General features: G+C 44.7%; 2 protein-coding genes and 1 long non-coding RNA gene across 10 annotated transcripts in view; 2 read left to right on the forward strand and 1 right to left on the reverse strand.

Moving 5' to 3' along the window:
- The window catches only part of CAMTA1 (calmodulin binding transcription activator 1), an 850,500-nt gene extending 837,471 nt beyond the window's left edge, over positions 1-13,029 (forward strand). For 5 of the 8 annotated variants that reach the window (XM_045035029.1, XM_045035033.1, XM_045035031.1 and 2 more), the window contains one exon: positions 9,731-13,029. In XM_045035029.1, coding sequence (XP_044890964.1) covers positions 9,731-9,794 — 64 coding nt within the window. In that variant the 3' untranslated portion in view covers positions 9,795-13,029. Of the gene's footprint in view, positions 1-425; positions 457-4,273; positions 4,453-9,730 lie in introns of those variants that run through there. The other 3 variants (XM_045035030.1, XM_045035028.1, XM_045035032.1) reach the window with 3 other exon arrangements.
- On the reverse strand, positions 941-15,141 carry LOC109502053. The gene is made up of 4 exons (XR_002160396.3): positions 14,515-15,141; positions 13,058-13,146; positions 6,871-7,050; positions 941-6,344 (listed from the first exon to the last, which is right to left on the reverse strand). It is a non-coding gene; the product is annotated as an uncharacterized LOC109502053 (long non-coding RNA).
- On the forward strand, positions 14,700-24,377 carry VAMP3 (vesicle associated membrane protein 3). The gene is made up of 5 exons (XM_023258054.2): positions 14,700-14,817; positions 17,235-17,316; positions 20,490-20,648; positions 21,435-21,486; positions 22,543-24,377. Coding segments are annotated over exons 1-5 (315 nt in total). The 5' UTR covers positions 14,700-14,815; the 3' UTR covers positions 22,563-24,377.
- Positions 24,378-26,725: the final 2,348 nt, after the last annotated feature.

A 26,725-nucleotide genomic window follows, 5' to 3' on the forward strand; every position in this document is an offset into this window, starting at 1 on the left:
AAGCTCATGTTTTCCCTCGGGTGAACGTAACCCTCTTTCCACGCTGGGGTATTGAGTCTTATTTTAAGGGAAACTGTCATGTGTCCTGTCCCTGCGAAGTATTAAAATAGAAAACCTCGTACAACACCCTCTCAGAAAAGGTAGGTAGGTAATGGCTTCAGGAATCAATAAGGGTCCCGTCTCTTAAGAATTTTGCCACGTCATGTGACGCCAGCGTTTTCAGACCTCACGATGAATTGGTGAATTTTCTACCTGCTCATTTCACATACCCCATCACCACTCTCCTTCTCTTTCTTTCAAAAAAAAAAAAAAAAGGGGGAACCACTTTTTAGTCTTTTTTGGTTGTTGAAATAAAGCTGTGTATAAGGTTTCTGTTGTGACCCTCACGTGCTAATAGCTCTTTGGTGTTGTTTTACTGTCTAAAGCCCCCTGGTGGACCATAGGCTGTACAAAAGGGTGAGTTTAGCTGCCTGCTAGCCAGTGTTTACCTTTATCTTCCATTTTCAATATTTTGCTTTTTGCTTGCTTGCATGGGGCTGCAGCCTAGGTATGCCAGTAAGTTTCACATCCATTTTGAATGAAATAAGACAAAATGAAAACTAACCCTAATTACTAACACTGCTACTTTATACAACATGAAACACAGTCACATACAGCAGACGTACAAATGCATGAGTAAGCGAAAGGGAGGCCCTTCTGAAGCCGCCACAGGGCATGCTTAGAACTCGGTGGAGTTGGAACAAGGCTGCACTGGAAGAAAACGTCAAGCAGGTGGCTATTTGTGACTCAGATCACTGGCCACCATGCAATTCTCTCAACTACCGCTGTGTCCAAATTTCTAACGCAAAAAAGCTCACCAGGTGATACTGGCTTTTTTTTTTTTTTTTTTTTTTGACGAATCGATTTCTTGTTTAGAGTTACTATTTCCCCCATCACCCTGTTCCTGTAGTTTCGTTTTGTAAATCTCCCTTTCCCTGGTGCCATGAGGTAAGTCAGCACATGAAGCTGCCCTTTCAGAACCAATGCAGCGCATTCATTATTAAAGAGCGAACAAACCCGACTTCCAGAATTTAACGGCAATGCTGAATAAAGACGGTGGGGTGGAAGGTGTCTTAAATCTGCATATTCTATATAGCAGTTAAGAGTGGACATTCCAATAGAATTTGTATTTTAAAGAAATGATGATGAAGAGGTAGGGTAGCCGATGCACACTCTTGGTGTCCTTGAGGTTTTAGACTATGATGCTGGTTTGTAGGTATACACAAGGGGCAGAAGTCTCTGCCAGAGGCGACTGCCACACGCGTGAAGGTAGAGGAAAGGATTTAGTGTCAGGAAATTGATTTAAAAGACAGGGATAGAATTCACCCAAAGCAGATCCGAATGTAGATTAATTTGACACCTTTTGTCCGATGGACTTAAGAGAAGATGCCCTTAAGCAAGTAACAGGGGAGCCCCCACCCGTCTACTCCACTCCATTCGACACCCTCCCTTCTTAACCCCGACTTGAGTCATTTGTAAGATTTCTGAGAAGAGATTGTAATTCAAAAATTCTGAAACTTCTAATGTTTCTGAAGCTAGTATTTTTCATCTAAGTGCCTTTATGTCGATGCCGGTATTTATTCATTGTATTTTAAGTCAAAGATCGTCTAACTTCTTCTTAAAAGGCTTTCCAAAGATAGTAAATATCTTAGGCTTTGTGGGCCACACAGTGTCTGTCACACCCATTCAGCTCTGCCATTGCAGCATGCGAACAACAGTAGGTGATATGTAAATGAATGGTTATGGCTGTGTTCCAATAAAACTTTATTTACACAGATATTCATTGGGCTAGATGTGGCCCCTGGACTGCAGTTTGCTGACTTACGATGATAGGAGAATTGAGTTTTTATAAGTTCTTCCTAAAATAAGACCCAGCCCCTATATAAGATTTAAAGTCCCACGTGGTTAAAACCATGGGTGGTCACTGAAAGAAAATGTATGTAAAACAGAATAAAGCAGTTCCGCTGGTCTGTACATTTACTAGCTAGTCCTCTTGAGAATTAAGCAGTTGTTCACAGTTGTCCCATGTGGTGGAACTGGCTCAGAGATGTCTGTGTTTGAAATTTTAAAAAGGGGACAAAAGTCTCCACTTCTTTCTCTTTCCATTCCCTTTCACTCTCTGCATACATAAACGATATTTGTTTCCACTTAAAAAAAAAAAAAAAAAAAAAACCCTGCAAAAGAGCAAATGCAGGCCCCAAGACTCCGTTTAACAAAACAGTTGTGGTATCTTGCATGTGACGTGCAATTAACACAATCCCTGCAAGGAGCCAACATTTAGTAAAAGTGGTTGCCTACGCACTTCGGAAGCTTGTTAGCTTCTGGTAGGTCAGTGATCGTTTTTAAGAGAACATTTTCCAAAGGTGCTTTTCAATGTGAGAGTCCCTACCATAACTTCTTTAGCACCTGCTGCATCCATCATCACAGGCTCCTAAAACTCCTCCTCGGGCACGGAAAGTTGGAATTTCCTGACACCCCTGGGCCTCCCGGGCTTCAGGGACTTGGAGAGAGAGCAGCTGAGAAGCTCAGATTCCTTCTAGTATGGTCCTGTCTCTCTCCCTGTGTGGATGGAGGGCTAGCTTATCTGTGGCTTTGTCTAGTTACCGGTAAGATCTCGCCCCTCTTGGTTCGGTCAAGAGACCAGAGCAGAGACGTCAGTCACAGTGGCACTTCCTCCAACAGTCCCCAAGTTGAAATGACTCGTGGGGAGGGAGGGCATTCTCTGAGGAGAGTTCCTACTGGTGGAATTTGTGTCAAACGACTTAGCATACTTTTTTTTTTTTTATTAATGTACATACCATACTTAAGACATTTAAGCTTTCTGCATCAAAAGATGATATTTGATAACTTCAGGAACTCAATTTTGTGGCGCAGTTTGTCAAACACCATTCAGCCGCACGTCCTCGATGGGTGAAGCGGAAGGGTATGCAGAAAGGCAGACGAGGTCAGTCATCGGAATTAAGGCACAGTACACCAGTCTTCACTTGGGGTTGGCTAAGAAAAAGCCCCCCGGTGCTCTCGGCCGAGAGTCCTCGTGTCTTCATGCAGCCTTCCCTCCAGGCTTAGCCCCTAATTCATCCAGGCTCTTAAAGTGGAGTTTCCAAATCCTCCAGCTTCTCCTAGGGATTTGATTTGTCTTGGGCACAACTACTGCCCTTTTAGGAGAAAACTTTTGTTGTGCACAGAGAGGTATTTAAATCGGCAATCTTAATTATTTCTCTGAGTTAACTTAGGTGTTATACTACTTTCCAAACAGTGAGGATTGCTGAGGTTGAAGAGGTTTTCGAAGGGCACGTACTGAAAACATGACTCTCCGGCTGGGTTCCGATTAAATTGACCAGGATGTAACGTAGTGTCCTAGCAGAAACCCAAGATACCTCATACGTAAAGAAATAACAACTGAATTACGTGACAGATTCATCCTCCGGGTGTTGAGACTAAAGAGGACAATGCCTCTTTCTCCAGTTAGAAAATGGTTTTTCCACTTCCCTCTTCAAGATATTTGGGGTTTTGTGGGTATCAGGAAGCGTTCTCATAGATTGGAGAGACTATTCTCTGAAGAGTGATTCCTGGACAAATCCTTTTTTCCCCTGAGATGTTATTTCTGTGACGGGGCATTATGACCTGTAACAGTCACTACAGGTATTATCAGAAACAGTGGGAATTCTGGTTTTCAAATAACCTATTTTTGGAAGTTGTTGGCCTAGTCCCCGTGTTCAGTAAAGGTGGGTGAAGCTATCCTCCTGGCATAAAAGGACCCTAATTGGGGGGGGGGGGGGAAGAAGAGGTAACTCTTTCTGGTGACAAATGTTTAAGCAACAGATTTTCTCTCTGACAACTGGGTTTCTAAACACTGAACTTTACCAGATGCTGCCAGTTTTCTTGGTAAGTAGCGATTTCAGCACTGACTCTGGACAGCAGTCCTGTGAGACACCTTCAGGGGGTCGTTGTCAAGTTCTGCGGGTTCCGTTCACACTTCGTGTTCCGTTGTGTATACTTTAATCCGAGGGACAGTTCTCTAACGATGCCCGAAAGTATGTTGCTGGATTGAGAAGAGTGGACGGTGCTCTGGGTCAACAACGGTGCCATCACACTTTAGTTAAATTTGACACGAGGTGTAATTCCCAGGTGGCCTGATACACTTGGTGAGGAGTAGGAAATGAATGCGTGGGATGTGTCATCATGGCTGTAATTCAAATATCCAAAGTAATTTTGTCTTACTTGCCTCTTTTAGGAAATGAATATTTTTGGCACACAGTGGTGTGTGTTAAATTGCAGACAACATGCTCTGTGTCATTCTTATTGGGCCTCTCTGTCTTTTTTGTTTTGCAATCCAAATGAGATTTCTGGAAAATGGCAAGATCTCTCTTTTCCTAAATTCCCCACAAGCTATTGCAGCTCTCAGAGCAACAGGTAACTAATCAGAAAGCCGCATCTGGCTGCCCTGTATATTTTTGACGTCCAGCATTGCAAGAATATATCTGCTGAAATCCACTGACTCATGAAACATTTCTCTGGCTGAGCGTTACCAAGTAGATGTAATGAAGCGGCTTTGCCTTATGCTTTACCCATGGAGCCATTGTTTGCTACAAGTTTCGGAAGCAGGCCTACCTCATTTATTCGTGAATCCTCATTGGACGTCTGATGGAAATAAACCCTGTGTGGGCTTCTGCTGGCTTTCAGTGCTGTTGCTTTCCTACATCACTTCAGTACATTAGAATGCAACATTGTTTTTATGTTTCCTCGTTTCTTTTTTTTCTTTCTTTCTTTCTTTCTTTTTCTTTCTTTTTTTTTTTTTTTTTTTTTTTTTTGTTGTTGTTGTTGTTGTCGTGGAGACCGCAGCAATACCCCAAAGTGGGGATTATCTTCAGCCTAGAACGCTTGGGCAAATCCCGGGGTTGTCTTCCATTTTCATAGCGGAATGGCTGCAGGGGAAAGTCGCGCTGCCCTGATTGCCTCCCCTCCCAGCCAGTCCCTGGAGGGCCCTTTCCCGAGGTACCGACTGGACTGACGCGCGCAGCTCAGAAACGTGCTCCCGGCGGCTCTCCTTGCGGCCGCGACAGCCTCGTAGCCACAGAAGCTGTGGTTTCTGCCCCGGGTCAGTGGTCTTCAGAGCCCCAAGGAAGACTGCTTTGCCGGTCTTCTGTGCAGTGGAATTCAGAAGCAAGCATACACACTGTATGCGGGGTTTGTTTTTAGGGGACCAGGACATCCTCAGGTTAGGCTGTTTCTTGGCCCTGAATGAATCCAGCAGGTGTAATCCCTTTAGAGAACCAAAGCCTCAGTAACCAGTAGCTGAGTTGGGACAGCACGTACAACGCAACGAGAGTTGATGGAACGCCTGTCTGTATTCTAAGTTCCGCAAATACCACCACTGGATTTTCCGACGTAATTCCAACTTCAAACAAACCCGGCCCACGTTTACCAAGTTCGTGTGCCGAAAAAATAGGCTTAAAACACAGGTAATGCCAGTGACACCAGTTCAAACAGTTGATGTTGGTTTTGGACTATAGAACCAGTTTCTTTCTTTCTCCACTGAATTTTTCACTTGGTTTTTTGTGTCACGCGAATACAATATTGCTAGCCATAATGGATGGTGGGATGTAGTCATAACGGATGGATAGGAAAACATAAACTTTTTTTTCAACCTGGAGAATGATGAGCAGAAATAATTATTATGAAAGAAGTACACTCCTTGTAGCACATTTTGGAAATACAAATAAGCAAGGAGAAAAACCCAGAGGTAATAACGACTAAACTTTCATTGTGACCCCTCTCGTGCTAGATGTGTGTTGACATGTGCCCGTTGGTGGCTGTTCATGTCCTAAGACAAGGCAACAACAAATTTCTGTAACTGTTGAAACTCTGATCTGAAACGTCTGGTTTTTTAGAATTGGCTAACAAAAATTGTAGTGTCAAATGCTCGAAAACTACTTTGGTGATACAGTGAATTGTTTTGCGTTTCTCTAGAGGCAGTATAACATTCAAACGTTACTTTTTGTCCAGTTGACGTTTGACGTAAAACAAAAAGAAAATTAGGTACCCCTAGCCCATCCTAATAACGTGCCCTCAAGTGACTTAGAACTCGATTTACGGCTTCAGTAGGGCAGATTGTGAAAGTCTCCCAATTTCATCTCAACTTTGAGAGGTTAATTAACATCCACACAGTCTGCCAGTTGGAAATTGGAGGAGGCTAAAAATCTTCCACTTCCTTGATTCTTATTCCCACTTCTTTCACTTCTCAGATCTGTTTTATAAAGTTGGTAGGTACATTTTATACGGAGGAAATTTTGTTCTGCAGAACACTGTAATGAAAGCAACATAAGGTCTTATAAGGGACAGCTTCTCAGAGCTGAGGAGATACAGTTGTTAGAAATACAGTTGTTAATTGTTACCAGGTTTCAACAATACACTCGTCTTGCACCATGGAGATGTTTCCAGAGGCCTTTGGAGAAACCAATACAATAATTGTTGGGTTTTTTTTGTTGATTTATTTATTTTGAGAGAGAGCACCAGCAGGAGAGGAGGAGGAGGAGGAGGAGAGAGAGAGAGAGAGAGAGAGAGAGAGAGAGAGAGAGAGAGAATCCCAAGCAGGCTCTACACTGTCAGCATGGAACCCGGCAAGAAGCTCGATCCCATGAACCGAACCTTGAGATCATGACCTGAGCCAAAACCGAGTCGGACGCTTAACCGACTGAGCCACCCAGGCGCCCCCAATAGTTGTTTTTTTAATTGTTTTTTTAATCGTTCTGTTGTCCTGAGGTATATCGGAGGCAGCAGGGTGGAGAGGTGAAAGGCAGACAGGCCTGGGCCCAAATCCCCGCTTGTTACCTGTATTGTTTGGGGCAGGTCGCTTCACTGATGTAAATCTCAGGTTCTGCATTTACAAACTGGAGATGATGGTGAAGTGTCTGGAGGCCTAAACAAGGTAACAGATGCTAAGTAGCCTGTACAGCTGTTGAAACAGAAGGCCTCTCTTCCTCTTTCCCTAAATCCTCCTTGAGCAACTTTCTGTAAAAAAAAAAAAAAAAAAAAAAAAAAAAAAAGCCTATGTCGTTGAAGCCATTTTGGTATCATTTATAATGCTAACGTTCTGTAAAACCTTCATCACGGAACTAAGAACTAAGCTCTCCACTGTAGCTCAGAAGCGATGCAAGCCTAGAAGACGTATCTTGAGATTGGGGCGTCTCGTTTTTCCAGTACAGATGATCATCGTCACCTCTGTGTGTATGGACGTGTATCTCTCCTTCACCCAGAGCCGCGCGAGGCTACCGCCACTTCATAGCAGAGCACTTACATGGTGACCTTAAAACCTTATGGGAATTTAGTAGACGCTTTCATTAATTTCAAGAGAAATTGCAAAAAAAAAAAAAAAATCCTACAAAAACAAACGTGACCGTTATAATGAAAAGAAAAACGTTTAAGGTACAGGCCCCATGACCAGCTGATTACAGCTTCTTCGGTATGAGACTGTAGAAAACGTTTCTGGTTTATAGTTCACCCTCCTTTTTCTCTCAGTGATGAACGTGATATTTTTATAGCATTCCTCTTCACTCTAGAAGAACTGTGGATGGATATCTGTGTTTATGCTGTCAGATTTTGAGTTCGGAATTCTTCAGATTCTAGAAAGCTCATCAGTGATGGAGTCACTGTTGCATATTTGTGAATGAGTTCTGTACTAGTGCAGAAACAAGATGTCGCATGTGAAGCAGCACGCACACTTTGCGGTGACTCAGCCACCAGGTCTGCACAAGTACAGACACTTTGCATGCCCGGAGCAAAGGGGGCATCAGTGCATGCCTGGCATTTTTCCAGCCAAAGGGCTGTTAGTATAGATACTGCATGTTTAAAAATTGAACACACGATACGGCATGTTTCAATTTTTAAAAAGCCATTTCTTTATCAAGTATGCATGTCCAAAATTAGGGACCTATGATGATGCACAATTCTGTACTGTGATATGATCCAAATTACCCTAAAATTTAATAATCCATGGTATATTCAATTATAAAATCGAAAACTGATACCGAGATCCAGTTAGGAACACAGCAATGCGTTCTAAACGTGCCTGTTAAGAAAGAAAGTTAACCGTTCTGAAGAGACCGTTTGATCAAGCTGGACCTGGCGTAGTTAGTAAATATATCAGACAAATCAGCAGGTTTCCGAACACGGTAATTCTTTTTAGTATTAATGATGATGGTAATAAAGCTTTTTTTCTGAGAGAGAGCAACTTCTCTCTGAAGAGATTGCATCAACTTGGCAGAATATTCAGAAATGATTCTGCTTGGAGGGGGTAAATATCCTGTTTTCTTAAATTGCTGTAAGAGCGTGCGTGCAGGCCACTGAACCCTGGCCTGTGTGATACAGCGGGAACTCACTACTGGTTCTCAAAATGTTTTCTTCCCCCTGAGTGTTAACAAGAATCTAGTTAGAAAGTAAACTGGCATTCGTTTTAAAATAGAATATAAACACACTGGTATCACTTAATAGGAGACGCTTTATTCTTAGAGAATCAGAAAAGTGCGTTTGGGAATTGCCTCCGTAGAGAGAGGCCCATATGACAAAAAGCCAATCAGACTTTTCCTTGTCGTGCTGCTGAGACATAGGGCATACGCATCCTGAGCAACGGCCGCTTCTGTTCGGCCAAACTCCTTCTCCCGCCCCCATTTTTGGGAAACACAGGTCATGATGTGGTACGTAGAGCTGCAAACTGGGTGCCATACACAGCACACGCTGACTTTACTAGTAGACCCTGAAGTCACACTTGGCGTTGGATCTTTTTGCTCTTAAGGCAAGATCTGAATTCTTTTTCAATAAAACAAATAACCTTCCAACTTACAACCTGCTCCCCGGCACCCCATCCACATCGGGGGGTCGTATTCAAACCCCACGGCAAACAAATAATCCGATGCGGACTTTCCATGACTGTTGATAACCATTGCATTGAAATTTGTTGACTGCAACACGTTTGATAAATAGAACAGAGTACCTTACTGGTATGCATCTGGGAGCTGTTGCTGTCCATCTGGGAGCACTGGGGGAAGTGACCTGAGCATCTTTTAAAGTTACAGTGTGGAATGGGAGGAAGGTAAGGAATTAACGAAAATCAGAAAGACTCCACGATACGTGAGCGCAGTAGCCCGGCTGTGCAGGTGCAAGGTCGGCTTCAAGATATCCAACAATCTGGAGTCTGTGAGCAAAGCAGTTCAGTCCCTGGGTGTATCCGAAGCTAAGTAGAGGCGTGTGCAGTTTCCCTAACTTGCCTCATGTGGAATTAATTGCAGGGCGTCACTGATGGTCCCAACAGGCTTCGAAGAAAGCTATGTGAAGAGCCAACCCTTTCTAAGATTGAGCACGTTCCTGTCACACGGGACTGAATGCAGCCGACTTCGGTTTTGCTTTGTGTCGAGAGCACTTGATACTGAGCAGTTTCAGGAAGGGCCGTGTCTTCCTCCTTGAATATCTCCCCCAGCAGTTTAGCAGGAGTTTCTTTTGCCATCAGTCCTCCAAAGGGTTTTTGTCTTGGTTTTTTGTTGTTGTTGTTGTTGTTTTTTGTTTTGTTTTTTGGGGGGTTTTTTGTTTTTTGTTTTTTTGTTTTTGCTTCAGAGGGATCGGTAATGCCCTTCCCTCCGTTTGGCCACAGTTTCACTAAACAGCTATCACCTGGTGTTCTGTTCTGTTTCTCTTCCAGAGTGAAAGAGTTGAGAAAGGCCAAGGAACTTGAAGACATACAGCAGCATCCCTTAGCAATGTGACATTGCTTTTCAGACTGTTTTCATTTCTGTTTTTAGCAGAGACATGCAAAACTACGACACACACACGCACGCACACACGCACACACACGCACACAATCCCTCTGCAGTTTTGGGGAGATCAGCTGCAGGATTTTAACAGGAATGTGTTGGTCATTGCATTTGCACTTTCATGGACAACTTTTAATTTGATCAGCAAGACATCTTGGAACTCAATCTTCTGTTGGATCATGGGAAAAACGACACCACGAGGAATCGAAAGAGGCTTCCTTTCCTTAGGAAGCAGCCGGTTTCCTTCTCATATAGGGCTGTATTCAAACATCGTGTGGAACTGTACAAATATTTATACCAAAAATATAGATAAGCAAAGGTGGGGATGCGCTAGCAACAAAAGAGAATGCTGCTCCTGCACCTGTCAGTTACTTCCAAGAAGCTGAATCTTTGGGATTGACTCTCAGTGGAGGGCTTAGACCATACAAATCTTCATTGGGTCCGTGTGTTCGCATTTCCTTCACTGGTTTTATTTTCTTTGAATTCGTGTTTGTTTTAATCTCTACAGCACACTTAATGCAACTTTTAAAATCTGCAGGTTTTTAATGTCTTGTGGAAATTTGCAGAGGGGCGGGTGTGTGGTAAACGGGGAATGCATGGGAATTAATGAGAAACAGCTCACAGAGTTTAACTTTATTTTCTTGTCCCCACCACCTCCCAGGAACCTGCGAGTGTAGTGACCATCTCGTCCCTTTTGTCATGCTCAGCACTTTCATTTGTGGGCCTTACTTTCATGTGCAATGAGATTTACTTAGAGAATTGGTACAGCATGTAGCTTTTCTTAGTAACCTTGGAAACTGTAGTCATTCTAAGGAATCATAAACCTTGCCTGGACATTTGCCACCTAAAAGATCAGTGTGGTGCTGCGTTCTGGCCAGTAAATTCCATATTTTTGGCTATAATCTCATCCAAACTGAGCAGTTTCTGTGTATATATAGAAGGTAGAAACGGAAAGCGAGAAAATATTTGAAAGGGATTATATTAATTGCTAAATATTTTATTCACAAAGGTCGATAACATGGCGAGATAAAATTATTTGTATAGTTTTGTCTGAATGAGCGAGAAAAATGTGGATGTATTGTTTGTATATATTGTATATATTAAAACAAAGAGATATGTGCATGAAATCAAGAAAAAAGAAATGAACAAAAGCAAAGCATTAGTGGCTATGGTCTGTAAAATGAAACAAAAAAAACTTTATTTCACTATAAGAGTACTTTATTTTAAATGTTCTTTAGAAGAACATTTTGCTAAAGCATGACTAAACTGGAAAAAAAAAAAAGAGCTACTGTATTTAGACTTAGGATAAAAGGCAGAGTAACATTACTTAAAAAAAAAAAAGGATATGTTTACATTTAATTTTGGCTACCAGGAGTTTATTTTATTTAATTTAAAATTTTTTTGCCAATGGTGCCAAGTAATGTGAATGCTAATATTGCTTAAGAAAATTAAGTTACTTTCGCTAAACAGATAATCATAAGATGAAGCCGTATATAGCTTAACACCATCCACTCACTCCAACAAAGAACACTTAGAACGATCAAAACCTGACAAAAGAAATAGTACGAAAGGTTGAAAAATGTCTCACGTTTTCATATCTCCTGCTGGAAATCAGAAAATGTAACAAAAATTGCACAAAAAAATGACTGAAAATTTAAAAGAGGCAAACTGGTCTTGCAAGGTTGTCATGGTCTATTACTCTTTCTACATAATGAGGAGCCAAAGAAATCTGATGCTTTTAAAAATTAAACTACTAACGTTAAATCGAGAGAATAAAGTTCGCATTTGCTGATGCCAGTTTAAAACTCCCAGGTTAAGTTTCAGGATCAGTTGGTGTAAAGCTGAGATTAACTAGTTTTGTTTTTTTTCTTCTTCTTCTTGGTTCTGGCTGCCAACTGTACGTTAAAACTCAAGGCTTGTTGTGAAGCCTAAAAATATTCACAAATAAGCTTTTAAACTGGCGTCTCTAGAAGGAAGATAGATACAAACAGATTGTGGTAAAAACTGGGGTCAGTGCTCTTGGTGCCTTTTCTATAATTGTACTTGTTTTTTAATTACTTCCTTTCACTGCCAACCTCGGATTACTGTAAAGTATATGTCTTACCGCTTGTGATCAGCTTTGACAACAGTTTCAGCCCCACAACTAGTAGCCACCTGTACATTTGTAAACTGACCTGGCTCCATTTTGTTTTTAAATGTGTGGGTTATGTTGCAGCTGTTGCACACACGCCCCCCCCCAACCCCCAGATACCTATTATTTTACACGATTTGATCTACAGGAGGACACTGAGTAATTTACAAACACACAATTGTATTCATAAATGGGAACAGAAGGTGAAAGCCAGCTCTTTCAGAATATCGTATGTTAGTACTGAATTGAGATCGGTTTCTTCCATTTCTTATGGTACAAATAAGTGATCTTTTGACAAGAGTAATGACCTCAGTGGATTTGCTTTAATCCTCACATTTATGTATTCATTTTTTTTTTTTTAATGTCTCCCATGCTACATTATTAGCTGAGTAAGTTAGGAACTTCTGGAAGATAAGGACTTACATAGAATTAGGAGGGTTCTTCTGGAGGGGATAGGAAGTAGGTTCAAAGCCTACCAGTGTAGCCTACCAGTACAACTGTGAATCCTGGGTGAGGTACAAATGCACTTCCACTGAAACGAAGCATTTCTGACCGCTTTTTCTTGGTTGTGAATCTTAATTTTGACTATAAGATGATAGGTAAGCGCAGCTTTCTTGGATAATCTGAATTCCCAAGTGCCAGGAGTAGGATTTCATTATAAAATTAATAGCTAATCTTATTCTGTCTCCTGAAGATTTAATTGCTATTCTTGTTACCCATTTGAAATCAGCTGTACTGTGTGAACGAAATAAAGACAATAACTCGAACCCCTCTCTGGCTGCACGGGTCGCTTATGGCAGTTCCACACAGTAGTTGGCGCCCAATGGGGGGTCCCTGAGACTTGCATGTAAAACTAGTCTAGATGTCTTCTTTTTTGTAAGTTTTATTTTTGTAATTGTGCATGTAAAGCATCATTGAATCAATGGATCTGTTGAAGAACTCAGCTGCTGGAAACCATGCAAAATGTTTTGAATTGCCCTTAAAATATGGAAAATGTTTTCTGAATGCTTTATATTCTTTCTGCTGTAAATTAAAAATGAAGAAAATTTCCCCATACTATGTGTGTGCTTTGCTTTAACTTTACCTGCTGTTGAGATCCAGGGTGACCCAGGATGTTTCAAACCATACGTTTCACGTGTGTCCTTAGATCCAGAGACAGTGTTGTGGCATCGACTATTACATAGTTTGGGACATGTCCGTGAAAAAGAAAAAAAATTAATATTTATTTATTTATTTATTTAGAGAGGTTGAGCACGAGTGGGGTAAGGGCAGAGAGAGAGGGAGACAAAGAATCCCAAGCAGGCTCCACACTGTCAGCATAGAGCCCGATGTGGGGCTCGAACTCCCGAGCCATGAGATCCTGACCTGAGCTGAAATCGAGTAGGACGTTTAACCGACTGAGCCACCCAGGTGTCCCTGAAAGAAAAATTTCACTGTAAGCCACCGTCCCTAGAACCCTTGCTTTCCAACTGTTTTCTCAGGTGCCTCTCAACGGGCATACCGGTTACCTGAAACAAAGACACCAATTTAAATTCACCTCTGCAGCCAAAATCCTCTGCGGTTTTCAAAAGGCATTTTCCAACTGACTACTACTATCTGTCTTCTTTTCTGAGAATTCTGCCATCCTCCCCTTCCCTTTCACTGCAGAGTGTCACCTTGTCTCCCTGGTAGTCCCTCTCCCACGGAGTCCACTGCGGTGCTCCTGCCAGACCACGTCTGCAGGGTTATCTCCCAGCTCCCCCAGGCCCCGGTGGTTTCTAGGGCCAACTGCATTTAAACGACATTTTCCTTTCTTGTTTATCCTCACTCTTTTATTGTCTTATTTCACCTGTGACCCAACCTGCCCCTTCTGGTTGGTTGGTGCAAACCTGTGCAAACCATTTCCATTTCCACGGTTGTCTTTGTTCGTGTTTGTTCATCCCTTGCCTGGGAATTCTCTTCTTAGCTACTTACCCAACTCAAATCGCACCTCCTCTGGGACAATCTTCTTTCTCCTAATACACACTAGCATTTCCCTTTTCAAATTATTACACTGACAGAAAAGACAGTTCAGTATTTCAGTGTTTTATTTTTCCTTTCTCATCTGATCTCCAGGCGACCTGGCAGTGTTTTTCAGACTTTTGTTTGTTTAAGGGAGGCGTCGTCTACGTTGGTAGGAATATTTTCAATAACCGCTTTAAGTTCATTGCAGAGTAACTCTCCACCTGCAGCCTATCAAAAGCTGAGGACCTTCTCTGCCAGGGCCCGGGGAATACAGAAACGTAGTCACTAAACAGTGCCTGATGCCCAGGCTCCCGTCATGGTCTGTGCGGTGACAAATATTTGAGTCACAAATGAACACGGAGAAAGGAGTCTAACCCAATCAACGCCCATGATAAATACCCCAAACGGACTCCCTGTCTCACGTTAACAAATCTTCAGGGGGAAGCGTGGTGTCTCCAGGACCACTGGGTTAACGTGAGACGTCACGCAGAAGCGCGCAGTCAACCCCCAGGACTGTCAAGGCCGAAGAATAACGTACCCGGGCCCAAAATAACGTACCACGCCACGGCTCTCATTCACCTACACAGTCCCTTTCAGCGACCTGCGGCGTCACAAGGTTGGCGGCGGGCAGAGAGCTTGCAGCGCGACAGAGCCCAGCGCAACATGCCGCGCGGTCACCGCGCGCCGGCCGCCCAGCCCTTTCGGGTGGCCCCGCCCCCGTGACGCCCCGCCCCCTTCCGGCGCGCCCCTTCGCGGCCGCGGCCGGTGACGTCATCGGCCCCGCGCCTCCGCCCCGCCCGGCTCCCCGGCCTCCAGTCCCGCTGCGCCGCTCTGCCGACCGTCGCCCGCCGCCGCCAAAATGTGAGTGACGCGGCGGGACGCGGGGCGGCCTCGGGTCCCGGAGGGCGGCGGCCCGCGGCTGGGACCCTCCCCCGGCACGGTTCCCGCCGGCCGCCGCTCGGGCGTGAGCTCGCGCGGAAGCTCCCGAGGCCTAGGGGTGGGCGGCGGCCCCTGGGGTGCTGGCTGCAGGCGGGCCGACAGCCTCGCGGCCGTCGGGCGATCGCGGAAGGGACAGGGCGGGGTGGGGAAGCCAGGGGCTTCCCGGAGGTAGGAAACGCCCCCACCCCCGCCCCTACCGCAACCCCACCCCTTCTCCTCTTGCCTCACCCCCGGCCCAAGGTCCCAGAGGGGATCGGTGGCCACTGCCTTACACCTGGAGCGCCTGCTCGCTGCCTGGTGCTGGGCTGGGCTCCGGAAGTTGCAAGGGAAGAGACCTCGGCCCTGTCTAGAGGCACCTATGATCAGAATGGACTCAGGGGCAGACCTGTGGACCTTCTCTGTTTAAGCAGAAGTCGTCTTGTTGTAGTGGCCCTTGAAAACGTGAAGTTTACCGTGGTAACATTGAGAGAAAACCGTCAGGAGTCACGAGGACCCTCTGTCCCCCTGCAACCTGTTCATTGCTCACCTACAGAGGAGCAAGGAATGGGTGCTTTCCCTGGGTTCCTTGTAGGAACTAAGGATCGCCACAGGAGTGTACCTGGCTGAGGCTGCTGGGCCAGTAAATTACAGTGGTGAAGATCTAGATCCATAGAATTCTGTGGAACCTGGTCTAAAGACAGACTCCACCGCAGCCAGCTGCGTTGACTTTCGTAACCCCGCTTTATGCATCTGTAAAATGGGGTTAATAGTAGTACCTCCCTCAAAGAGTCGTGAGAATTAAGTGAGAAAACTCTTGGAGAAAACGTACCAGTACATGGCCCTTTGCGATTATCTGTCAGACGAAACGATAAATAAATAAACTGTGAGGGCAGGCACGGCATCTACTGCATCCCTGGTCTTTGACACCTGGTAGGTATAAACAACTTGAATCAATGGATGCATCAGTAGCTCTTGTATGCGAGACGTGTGCCAGGTGCTGTCTTGGACACAGGGACGAGACCTCTAAGGCACAGGAGTCTGTGATCTATTAGGAGAGCAGGACATTACTGATCACCTTTGAACAACATGGGTTTGAACTACACAGGTCCACTTACAGGTAGATTTTTCTCTGACAAATACAGTACGGGCTGTAAATGTATTTTCTCTTATGAGTTTCTTAACCTTTTTTTCTCTAGCTGACTTTATTATAAGAATACAGTATATGAGACACCTAACAAACAAAATATGTATTAATCAACCGTTTATGTTTTTGGTAAGGCCCCTGGTCAACAGCAGGCTGTTAGTAGTTAAATGTTTGGAGGAGTCAAAAGTTGCATGCAGATTTTCAACTGTGGAGGGGGCAGAAGAGGTCGGCGTCCCTTACCCCCACCTTGTTCAAGGGTCAACCGTGTGTGTGTGTGTGTGTGTGTGTGTGTGTGTGTGAGAGAGAGAGAGAGAGAGAGAGAGAGAGAGAGAGAGAGAGAAATCAAAGTGTGACCAACCTAATAACGGAAGCAATGAGGAACTTCAAAGCCACAGTGGTCAAGAAAGATCTGGCTGGGGAGAAGTAAGGCATTCAGCAAGGATTTTAAGAGAGGAAGCACCACTTCACCTCATCTTTCCCACTCGCGCCACCCCTCCTACCTGCACCTCGCTGTTCCTGACCCCGTTTGTGTAAATACATTTCTCTGTAGTGGAAAAGTGGCATTCTGTAACTGTTTATAACTTTGAAAACCATTCTTACCGCAGTGAGAGAGCAGACGAGTACCGGCTGCATTTAAGTGGATGTGTGCCTTTAATTTTTTTTTTTTCAACGTTTTTATTTTTATTTTTGGGACAGAGAGAGACAGAGCATGAACGGGGGAGGGGCAGAGAGAGAGGGAGACACAGAATCCGAAACAGGCTCCAGGCTCCGAGCCATCAGCCCAGAGCCTGACGCGGGGCTCGAACTCACGGACCGCGAGATCGTGACCTGGCTGAAGTCGGACGCTTAACCGACTGCGCCACCCAGGCGCCCCAATGTGTGCCTTTAAACAATTATAAAAAAAAAAAAAAATTGGAAGGTTGAGTTTCCCTATTGTAGGATCCCTGATCTTAAGATCAGGTGCTTCAGTGATGCAGAGTAGATCTTATTAAACCTGCACTTTAGACCCCGGTCACTTTTAATATATGGATGAATCTTGAAGTTTATAGGGGAATCAGAAGATATGTCATTTAAACCTTTGTTTATTACTGTAGGAAGGATTTCTCTTTCTGCTTTAGTTCTACCAGTGAGGGTCTTGGAGTAATGTCTTCATATGTACAACGATGTAATATTTGGAATAATAATTTACTCACGCTTGTGCCTTTACACATTTCAGGTCTACAGGTGCACCTGCAGGTTCGAGTGCTGCCTCTGGCAGTAACCGAAGACTTCAGCAGACACAAAATCAAGTGGATGAGGTATTGTTCTAAAATGTTGCCCACAGTGACTTTTAAACCAGCATGGGAACACTGGAAATAATTCTGTTTAGAAAAAGTATCAGAAAAGCATGAATGTAAAGGAAACTTCGACCCTTTCATAAATGTAACAAAAATGTGTCCCCTCCTATTCTGAAAGCTCTGAGCTAAGCTTCTGAGAAGTTAGTCTCCAGATGTCATGCTGGTTTCCCTGTGACTGAACCACATATCTAAACCACAAACACTCCTCCTGAGAACATTCCTCCAGGAACCACCTTAAAGATATATTTTGCTGCCACTAAAAAAAAAAAAAAAAAGGGAAAAAAAAGAACTACTTTATAAAATAGGGTAATAGAGTTTTAGATTGTTCAAGCCAAGACCAATCCCTCTTAGCAGATTTTTCATCAAAATGCTTCTTAACGGTAGCCTGACCACCTCGTTCCCAAGCTTGAGCAAGCCTCAAATTCAGTTCTGGTTGTCACCCATTCGTGTACAGAAGGCAGGTGCTAGCAACCTGCTCTAGCCCGACAAATCTGTATTTGTGGGCTTCTCAAGTCAGAGGACCCTCAGAGCATCTTTTGTTCTGCTCTGCGTTTGCAGACCCACAATGGAAGACTGTGTGAGATTCAGACTAGTATTTATGTGGCAATTCTGTATTTAGTTTTTAAAAAATTTTTTAACGTTTATTTATTTTTGAGACAGAGAGAGACAGAGCATGAACGGGGGAGGGTGAGAGAGAGAGGGAGACAGAGAATCTGAAACAGGCTCCAGGCTCTGAGCTGTCAGCACAGAGCCCGACGCGGGGCTCAAACTCACGGACCGCGAGATGGTGACCTGAGCCGAAGTCGGCCGCTTTACCGACTGAGCCACCCAGGCGCCCCTGTATTTAGCTTTTTGAGGAACTACCAAACTTTCCACAGTGGCTGTACCATTTTGCATTCTCAACAGCGACGTCCAGGGGCTCCTGCTTCTCCACATCCTCACCAACACTTGTTGTTTTCTGTTTTCTTGGAGTGTAGCTGTGCTAGTTAGCGAATATGGAAGTATTGCATTGTGATTTTGGTTTTCATTTCCTTAATGACCAATGATGTTGAATATCTTTTTATGTGCTCGTTGGCCATTTGTACACATTCTTTGTAGAAATGTCTATTCAAGTCTATTGGCCTGTTTTTTGATTGGGCAGTTTCTCGTTTTGTTGCTGGGTGGTAAGCGCTCTTCATATATTCTGGATATGACACCCTCTTTAGGTTAAAAATCATTTTAGGGTTAAATGATTTGCAAATATTTTCTTCCATTCTGTAGATTGTCTTTTCACAGCCTTGATAATGTCTTTTGATGCATAAAAGGTTTTAATTTTTATTAAGTTCAATTTATTTATTTTTGTTGTCGTTCTTGACTGGGTGTCAAATCTATAGCTAAATCTAAAGTTATGACGGGGGCGCCTGGGTGGCTCAGTCGGTTGAGCGTCTGACTTCGGCTCAGGTCATGATCTCGCAGTCTGTGAGTTCGAGCCCCGCGTCGGGTTCTGCTAACAGCTCAGAGCCTGGAGCCTCCTTCACGTGTATCTCCTTCTCTGTCTGCCCCCACCCCTCCACTCTTTGTCTCTGTCTCTGTCTCTCTCTCTCAAAAATAAATAAACATTTTTAAAAAATAATAAAGTTATGATGATTTGCTCTTAGGTTTTCTTCTAAAAGTTTTATAGTTTTTAGCTCTCATATGTAGGCCATTCATCCATTTTGAGTTAATTTTTACATATAGGGTGAGGTATAGGGGTCCAACCTCATTGTTTTGCCTGTGGCTGCCCCATTGTCCTAGTACCATTTGCTGAAGAGACTGTCCTTTTCCTCACTGAATGCTCTTGACAGCCTTGTCAAAAATCAATCAGCTGGGGCGCCTGGGTGGCTCAGTCAGTTAAGCGGCTGACTTCAGCTCAGGTCATGATCTCGCGGTCCGTGAGTTCGAGCCCCGCATCGGGCTCTATGCTGACAGCTCAGAGCCTGGAGCCTGTTTCGGATTCTGTGTCTCCCTCTCTCTGACCCTCCCCCGTTCATGCTCTGTCTCTCTCTGTCTCAAAAATAAATAAAACGTTAAAAAAATTTTTTTTTAAAAATCCAATCAGCTGTAGATGTTTGGGTTGATTTCTGGATTGTCAGTTCTGTCCCATTGGTGTGCATGTCTGTCTTTATGCCAGAGGCACACACTTTGATTACTGTAACTTTGTTGTAAGGTTTTGAAATTGGAAAGTCGGAGTCCTCCAACATTTTCTTTTTCAGTATTGTTTTCAGCTATTCCGGTCCCTTGCAATTCCATAAAAATTTAAGGATCAGCTTTTCCGTTTCTGGGAGGAGGTTGTAGGGGGGAGAAGGACAGTGGAATTTTCATACAGATTGTGTTGAATCTGCCTGCCTGTACATTGCTTTGAGGCATCTTGCCATCTTAACAATATTAAGTGTTCCTATCTATGAACATGGAATGTCTTCCCTTATAATTAGGTCTTTAATTTCTTTCAGCAGTGTCATAGTTTTCATTGTGCAGATCTTTTGCCTCCTCGGTTTGATTTATCCCCTAGGTATTGTATTCTTTTGGATGCTATTGTTTATGGAATTATTTTTTTTAATTTCCTTTTTCTTTCTAGTAGATGGACACATTCTGATTTCTGGGTGTTGATCTTGTAACCTGAACACTTACCGAATGTGTTTATTAACTCTAGCAGTGTGTGGATGCTTTGGGATTTTCTGTATGTGGAGTCGTCTGCAAATACAGATTTTATTTATTTCTTTCCAATTTGGATGCCTTTTTTTTCTTTTCTTGCCTAATTACTCTGGCCAGAACTTCCAGTACAGTGTTGAACAGCATTAGTGAAAATGGGCATCCTTATCTTGTTTCGATCTTAGGGACAAACTCTGTCTTTCACTTTCATGTTGAGCAGGGATATTTGTTGTGGGTTTTTCCATAAATGCCCTTTCTCTTGTTAGGGAAGTTCCCTTCTACTCCTAGTTTGCTGAGTGTTTTTGTCATGAAAGAGTGAGCACCGCCCCCCTCCCATTTATAAATGGAAGTTTGGCCCAAAATAATAAAGTGCTGACCTGAAAGAAAACGTGCTGTTGACTTCACTGAGCGTTGTGTTTGTTCTTCCCTTCCTCTGTGTGTAACTCGGCGTGATCACGTTCGTTCAGGTGGTGGACATCATGAGAGTCAACGTGGATAAGGTGTTGGAAAGAGATCAGAAGCTCTCGGAATTAGATGATCGTGCAGACGCACTGCAGGCTGGAGCTTCCCAATTTGAAACAAGTGCCGCCAAGCTGAAGAGAAAATACTGGTGGAAGAATTGCAAGGTAACTTTCTTTTCAGTGGTTTTTGCATTAAGTCACCCTCTGCAGTCTCAGAGGGGCAACTAAGGCCCCAAGTATGGGACTTCTGTGAATGTTGGAGGTGAGTTGGACGTCCCGTACATGGAAATTTGGATTGACTCTGAGACTAAGGCACTGACTGCCTGCCCTTTCCCTAGCCCCTCAGCTAGGAATTCTTCAGGTTCTGTGGCTGACCTAAAGAAGCACATAGAACGGGAATGTCCAAAACCAATCATAAACAGAAGCCGCTTTCAACCCCCGACCCCCGCATCGCCCTGAACACAGACTGGCCAGAGAGGGCTGGGGTTGGTGGTCAGTTGGCATGTGGTTGAGTGCATGGCTCCAGCGTGACGAGAAAGGGCAGCTGGCGAGCCAGTGTGCCCCGCAGGAGCGCAGAGAGCAGCCCCGCAAGGAGCGTAGCCCAGAGCAGATGTTCTGCAGCCACCAGGGCCCGGGTGGACCCCGCCCCCTTCCTGGGACAAAAGCGACGCTTCCGGACACACAGGACAAGTTAGCAGCCCTTCCTTACATGAAGAACTTGTGTGCACAAAATAGATGCCTTTCTAGGGACCTCAGGCCATCTGACCGTCCTACAAAAAGCAGATAAATACCTTCATGCCCCGAGTGAGAACAGGAAGTTTAGGCTTTAAAAATTGTGAATTATTTCAAATTGTAGTGCACCTTAATTCCTCTGCCAGCGACTAGAATGTGATGCTCCTCGGTGAGCACCTTGACCTCTGTGTTTGAAATGTGAAATGGTCTGTTTCACAGATGTGGGCGATAGGGATTGTCGTCGTGGTCGTCATCATCATCATCATCATCGGTGAGTTCTCTGGCCTCAACTCCTCGTTCGGGTCTTCTCTGTATGTTCACAGCTGACCTCACGTACAAGAACTCAGAGTAAAAGTTCCCTCAGAGCTGGTAGTTTACTCCAGAGATTTGCGTTTTCTTCAGTAAACGTTTTAAATACTTGAGTGTTGTTTCGTCAAAGTCCAAGATTTTTTATATAAACATTGATCCTTTGAAGTCAGGGAAAATGCATTCATTGTCACTGACCCACCCTGTAGGTCAGTAGTATCCTGTACCTCTGAGTACATTTTCTTTTTTTAATGTTTTTTTTTATTTTTGAGAGAGAGCGCGCACGCGCCCGCATGAGCAGGGGAGGGACCGAGAGAGAGGGGACAGGATCCCAAGCGGGTCCCTCACGGACAGCAGCGAGCTGAGATGGTGACCTGAGCTGAAGTCGAACGCTCGGCCGCCTGAGCACCCCCAGGGGCCCTCACCGAGTACCTTTTCGTCTGATCCTTCCTTTTACAAGAAACAGTGTGGTCTGCTGATGAAAAGCATGACTGCCTGTTCCCCACCATGGCTCCACCACCATCAGCTGTGCGGCCTTAGGCAAATCGCTGAACGTCTCTGAACCGCCGTCTCCTCATTTGTAGAGTGGGGATGATAATAGTACCTACCCCATATGTCTGTTACGAGGACACAACTGGCTGATCCGTAACAAGCGAATAGCATGGCGTCTGGCGTTTAGTGGTGCCAGCTGTGTAAGTAAATAAATCCGTAGACACACCCACGCGCCCACAGAAGTATTACTAACTGGCATTGCTGTTGCTACTGTTGTAGCTCATCCCGGAACAAGCCGTCGGGGTTTTTAGCCCCATCCGTGGGAACCATTTGCAAAAGCAATCCCTCCCCTCCTTCCGTTTCACAGTGGCCTCGGGCCCTCGGCACAGTTGTGGAGGAGCCCCCAGTGCGAAATCGGCCAGATTGATTTTCGCGTTTAGACCGCGACATGCAGGGTCAGTTCTGGGTCCGCCCCGAAACACTAAACTGCTGTTTCCTCTGCTCTTTTTCCGTCTCCCCTGCTTGTTAGTGTGGAACGTGTCCCCGTGAAGAAACAGTGAAGCTCCGGCCTGCTGTTCGAGAAACCTCTTCAAGACGTTTGACTTAGAACCTGCTATACTCTCGAGCTCGCCTACTGTTCTGTCTAAAGTGAATATTTTCTGTTTGTTACTGTCAAGTTTAATTTCTGGGAAACGTGCCTTTGTTATCGTAAGCACTCCAAACTTGAAGTGCGGCCACCCGGCCCACACTTGGCCCGGCGCCTTCAGACTGCCGCGTGGCTGAGGAAGCGGACTTGAGTTCCAGAGTGTCGTAACCTGGAAGTCCCGCTGTGTGATTAATTGCCATTAATTTCAGTTAAGGGGATTCGTTCCCAGAGGCTCCCCCTGTCACACGGCATCTTCAGAACCACATTTTAAACCTTTAGGTAATCATAATTCCAGTTTGTGCCTTCCAGAAAGAACACTACTGCCTAACACAAATCTGTAACCGTAACAGGTTGTGCCTTACTTTGCTGTTTTTCTGATCCCCTGTAAGAGAACTCTGTACTGTTTATAAGCACTACTGACCCTTGCGCCGTATTTAAAAATAAGATTCTGACCAAGAGTTTTTGCTCTTACCGTAGATACGAAGATGTTTACTTTCCTGTTACTGTTTTGTATCACTTGCTAAAAATGTTATTTTCATCAGAAATAATCGCCTCTCGAAAACATTTTTACGGAGCTGAGGCCATGACCAAAGTTTCTATTTTGCCAAAAAGTTAAATGCCAGTACAGCGTCCTCAAGGCTGTTCCCGACAGATAAATTCAGAAAAGTGACAAATGGAACTTAAGGTGCCCTTCAGAATTAAAATGATAACATTACAGTGAACCTTCTACATCCTATCAGGCCTTTCTTGCCTTTGAGATGCTGTTTGTGGTGCAGCTCCCGCCTGCACCCCGCGCCGCCGCCCTGATTGAGCATTTCTCCCAGAGGTTAGAGAAGGTTTAAGCTAGATTCCAACCATCTCCTGCCCAGACGCCGATCTCTATCTACCCAAAGGTTTGCAGACTGTCGGCTCTGGACTCCAGTAGGTTTCTAATAATTACGTGAGCAGCAACTTTATAGCCTTCGAGTGAGACCCATCTGTGAACTGGTCATTAGGTGGCCCCGTCCCCATAGACGATGGCTTTTTGGAGTTTGTTTCCTATTTTTATCCATATTCCACTTCCTAAATCTGTCTTCTAAATTATGCTTTCAGTGAGGCATCGGTCAAGGGTGGATGACTCTTCTCACAGAGAATAGCTAACCAGAGACACTTTCTTTTTTCGATGTCATAGACTGTCTGCACAAGATGCTGCTTTGGAAATAGCGTTGTCATCTGAGAGACTTGTGTATGTGAGACTCTCATCATCAGGGTGTGTGGCTTAAGGATGGGAATTTAGGTAGGAACGACAACAGGCAAGGAGGCGCTGAGGGAGAAATACAGAGGGATCAGCACTCTGGCCCGCTGTTACGGAGGATTCTAAAATTCCTGTTCACGTGCTAGCGTGTGACTTACAAAGCAACAACAGTTGAGGTGTGCAGGAACACGGGCTCCATTTCTTTAAGATCTGTTCCCCTGACATCACTGAAGTGATGCAGTGTTGAGGACACCCCGGCTGGGAGAAGGAAGCAGCGGTCAGCGTCGGGACATTGGCTCGCCCTCGGCTCAGGGTCCCTGGCCGTGTCTGACTCTGAAACCTTGGTGCTCCCTCCTTGCCTGATGCCCAGTCCCATGTAACCCGCCGGCTCCTGCATTAACCCAGGGGCGCCTCGCTTGTATCTGTGCATTTGGCTGGGAACTTGCCCACTATTATGAGCTGAATAAACTGTTTATAAACTTGATTCTGGTACCTGTGTGCTTGTAAGATAGCTGCGCCCTGGTCCAGGTCTTCCCAGCGGCGTTCCTTGCTGCCGCCCCCACCTCTCACCTCCTGGTCCCCAGCCCTTCCCCGTCCCCTAGTGCACAGAACGAACCCCTCCCCTCGTGAGCAGTATAGGACGTGAGTGAGGAACTGACTTTTCCACGGTTACCGAAATGGTCAGGATCCGGCTTTAGAGTTTCTTAAATCTGTCATCTTTAAAGAGTGATGTGCAGGGCACCTGGGTGGCTCGGTCGGTTAAGCATCTGACTCTTGATTTCAGCTCAGGTCACGATCTCATGGTTCGTGAGTTTGAGCCCCGAGGCAGCCTCCACACTGGCAGCTCAGAGCCTGCTTGGGATTCTGTCTCTCCCACTCTCTCTATCCTTCCTGCATGCATGCTCTCTCTCTTTCAAAAATAAATAAATAAACTTAAAAAAAAAATAGTGATATCCAGGCTGGCCGTGTATATGGGAGAATAGATAGCCACCTATAGGGCACAGGGGTAGCTAGTACCCAGATGGGTGACAGGCTTCTCCAAACACGTGGCTCGCTTTGACTCTGCATATCCTTCCCCTTGAAAACACTTTCACTCTTAATCTACAATCCCTAGGGAACAATATAAAATGGGTGGAAGTAGCCTTTGCTTATGTTTACAATAAAATGCCAGTTTCTGATGAAATCCTATTGAGAGAGAAAACATTGACTTCTTCCCAACGCCTTGGATAGATGGTCACTGCTTTTCTTGTCTGACCTACTATTATGTCCCAGGAAAGCACTAACAATAGAATTGTGCTGTTTGCTCAGAACCTTTATATGATGAAATCTGTATGAATTTGGGTGCCATTTTCAAGATTTTGAAGGAAAACCTACCATCAGTGGGCCCTTCTCTAGCCCTCCCTTAATGTCAGGATTCCTTAGCCAGCTGGATCCCCCTCAGCCAACTTCTCTCTCCATCCTACTTACTCTCCCTGGGCAATCTTACCTATTCCCACATCTCTATCCATTAGTGTCCTGATGATTCCTGGCTTGGTACACACAGGCCTCTCAAACTCAAGGTGGACCAGACAGAATCAAGCATTCCCCTGCCTCACGCCCCTCCTCTTGCCATTAACAGTGTCTGTTCCAGAGAATGGCACCACCGTCCTTCCAGGGTCCACACTAAACAAGTCCACTGGACTTGCTGATATATACAAATATATATATACATGTATATACATGTATACATGTATATACATGTATATATGTATATATATATTTGAGAGAGAGAGCGTGAGCAGGGGAAGAGCAGAGAGAATGGGGGACAGAGGATCCCAAGCAAGCTCCGTGCTGACAGCTTAAAGCCCAACGCGGGGCCTCGAACTCACGAACTGGGAGATCACGACATGAGCCGAAGTCAGGCGCTCAACTGACCGAGCCACCCAGGTGCCCCTGGACTTGCTGATATTTTCGATCACCACACAGGTCACTCAGAATGTGCTGCAGGTGTGCTGTATAACAAACATTATAGATAAAAATCTCAACGGCTTAGAGTTCTTTCCTCACTCAGGGTACACGTCCAATGCCAGGCAGCAGGAAGCCCCTATCATCAGTGGCTCGGGGAGGGGCTTCCTGTAAACATTCGTTTCTGGTTCACTGTGTATCGCTGCGGCAGGAAGGGAACATCAGGGATTGCGCCCTGGCTCTCCAAGCCTCTGTCTGGAAGTGGGGCTGACAGCTCTGCTCACGTTTTACTGGCCGGAGCAGGTCACGTGACCATGCCTAACCTCAGAGGGGGCAGAGAACACGTGTCACCGGAAGGATAAATGCAACGTGTTTATGAACATTTGCCTTCCTGGTGGCAATTGATTTCAAAGAATGGAGCAAACTCCTCTTGTCTCATAACTATTTTCTAATGAGTGATGAATCCTACATGATAAAGTCTGTATTTGCATCACTAACAAAATGTTTCTTAAAGTATGGTGATTTTTTTTTTAATTGGTTTTGAGTGAGGATTGTTGCTTTAAAATTAACCAAACTGTTGTTGTGCATTTAAAAATAGCATCCTTGGGGCGCCTGGCTGGCTCAGTCGGTGGAGCGTGTGACTTGATCTCGGGGTTGTGAGGTCAAGCCCCACAATGGGTGTAGAGATTACTTTTAAAAAAATTTAAAAATGAAAAAATAGCATCCTTATTTGCAACTGAGCTGCTTTTCAGGCAAGCAGAAAATTCAACCTGTTAAACTACAATGCACTAGATAAACCAATTATGGCATAGTTATTGGAAAATAACTGATTTTTTTTCTCATCCTTTTTTTAAAATATAATTTATTGACAAATTGGTTTCCACACAA

Source organism: Felis catus, chromosome C1 (genome assembly GCF_018350175.1).
Source record: "Felis catus isolate Fca126 chromosome C1, F.catus_Fca126_mat1.0, whole genome shotgun sequence".
NCBI classification, from domain to species: Eukaryota; Metazoa; Chordata; class Mammalia; order Carnivora; family Felidae; genus Felis; species Felis catus.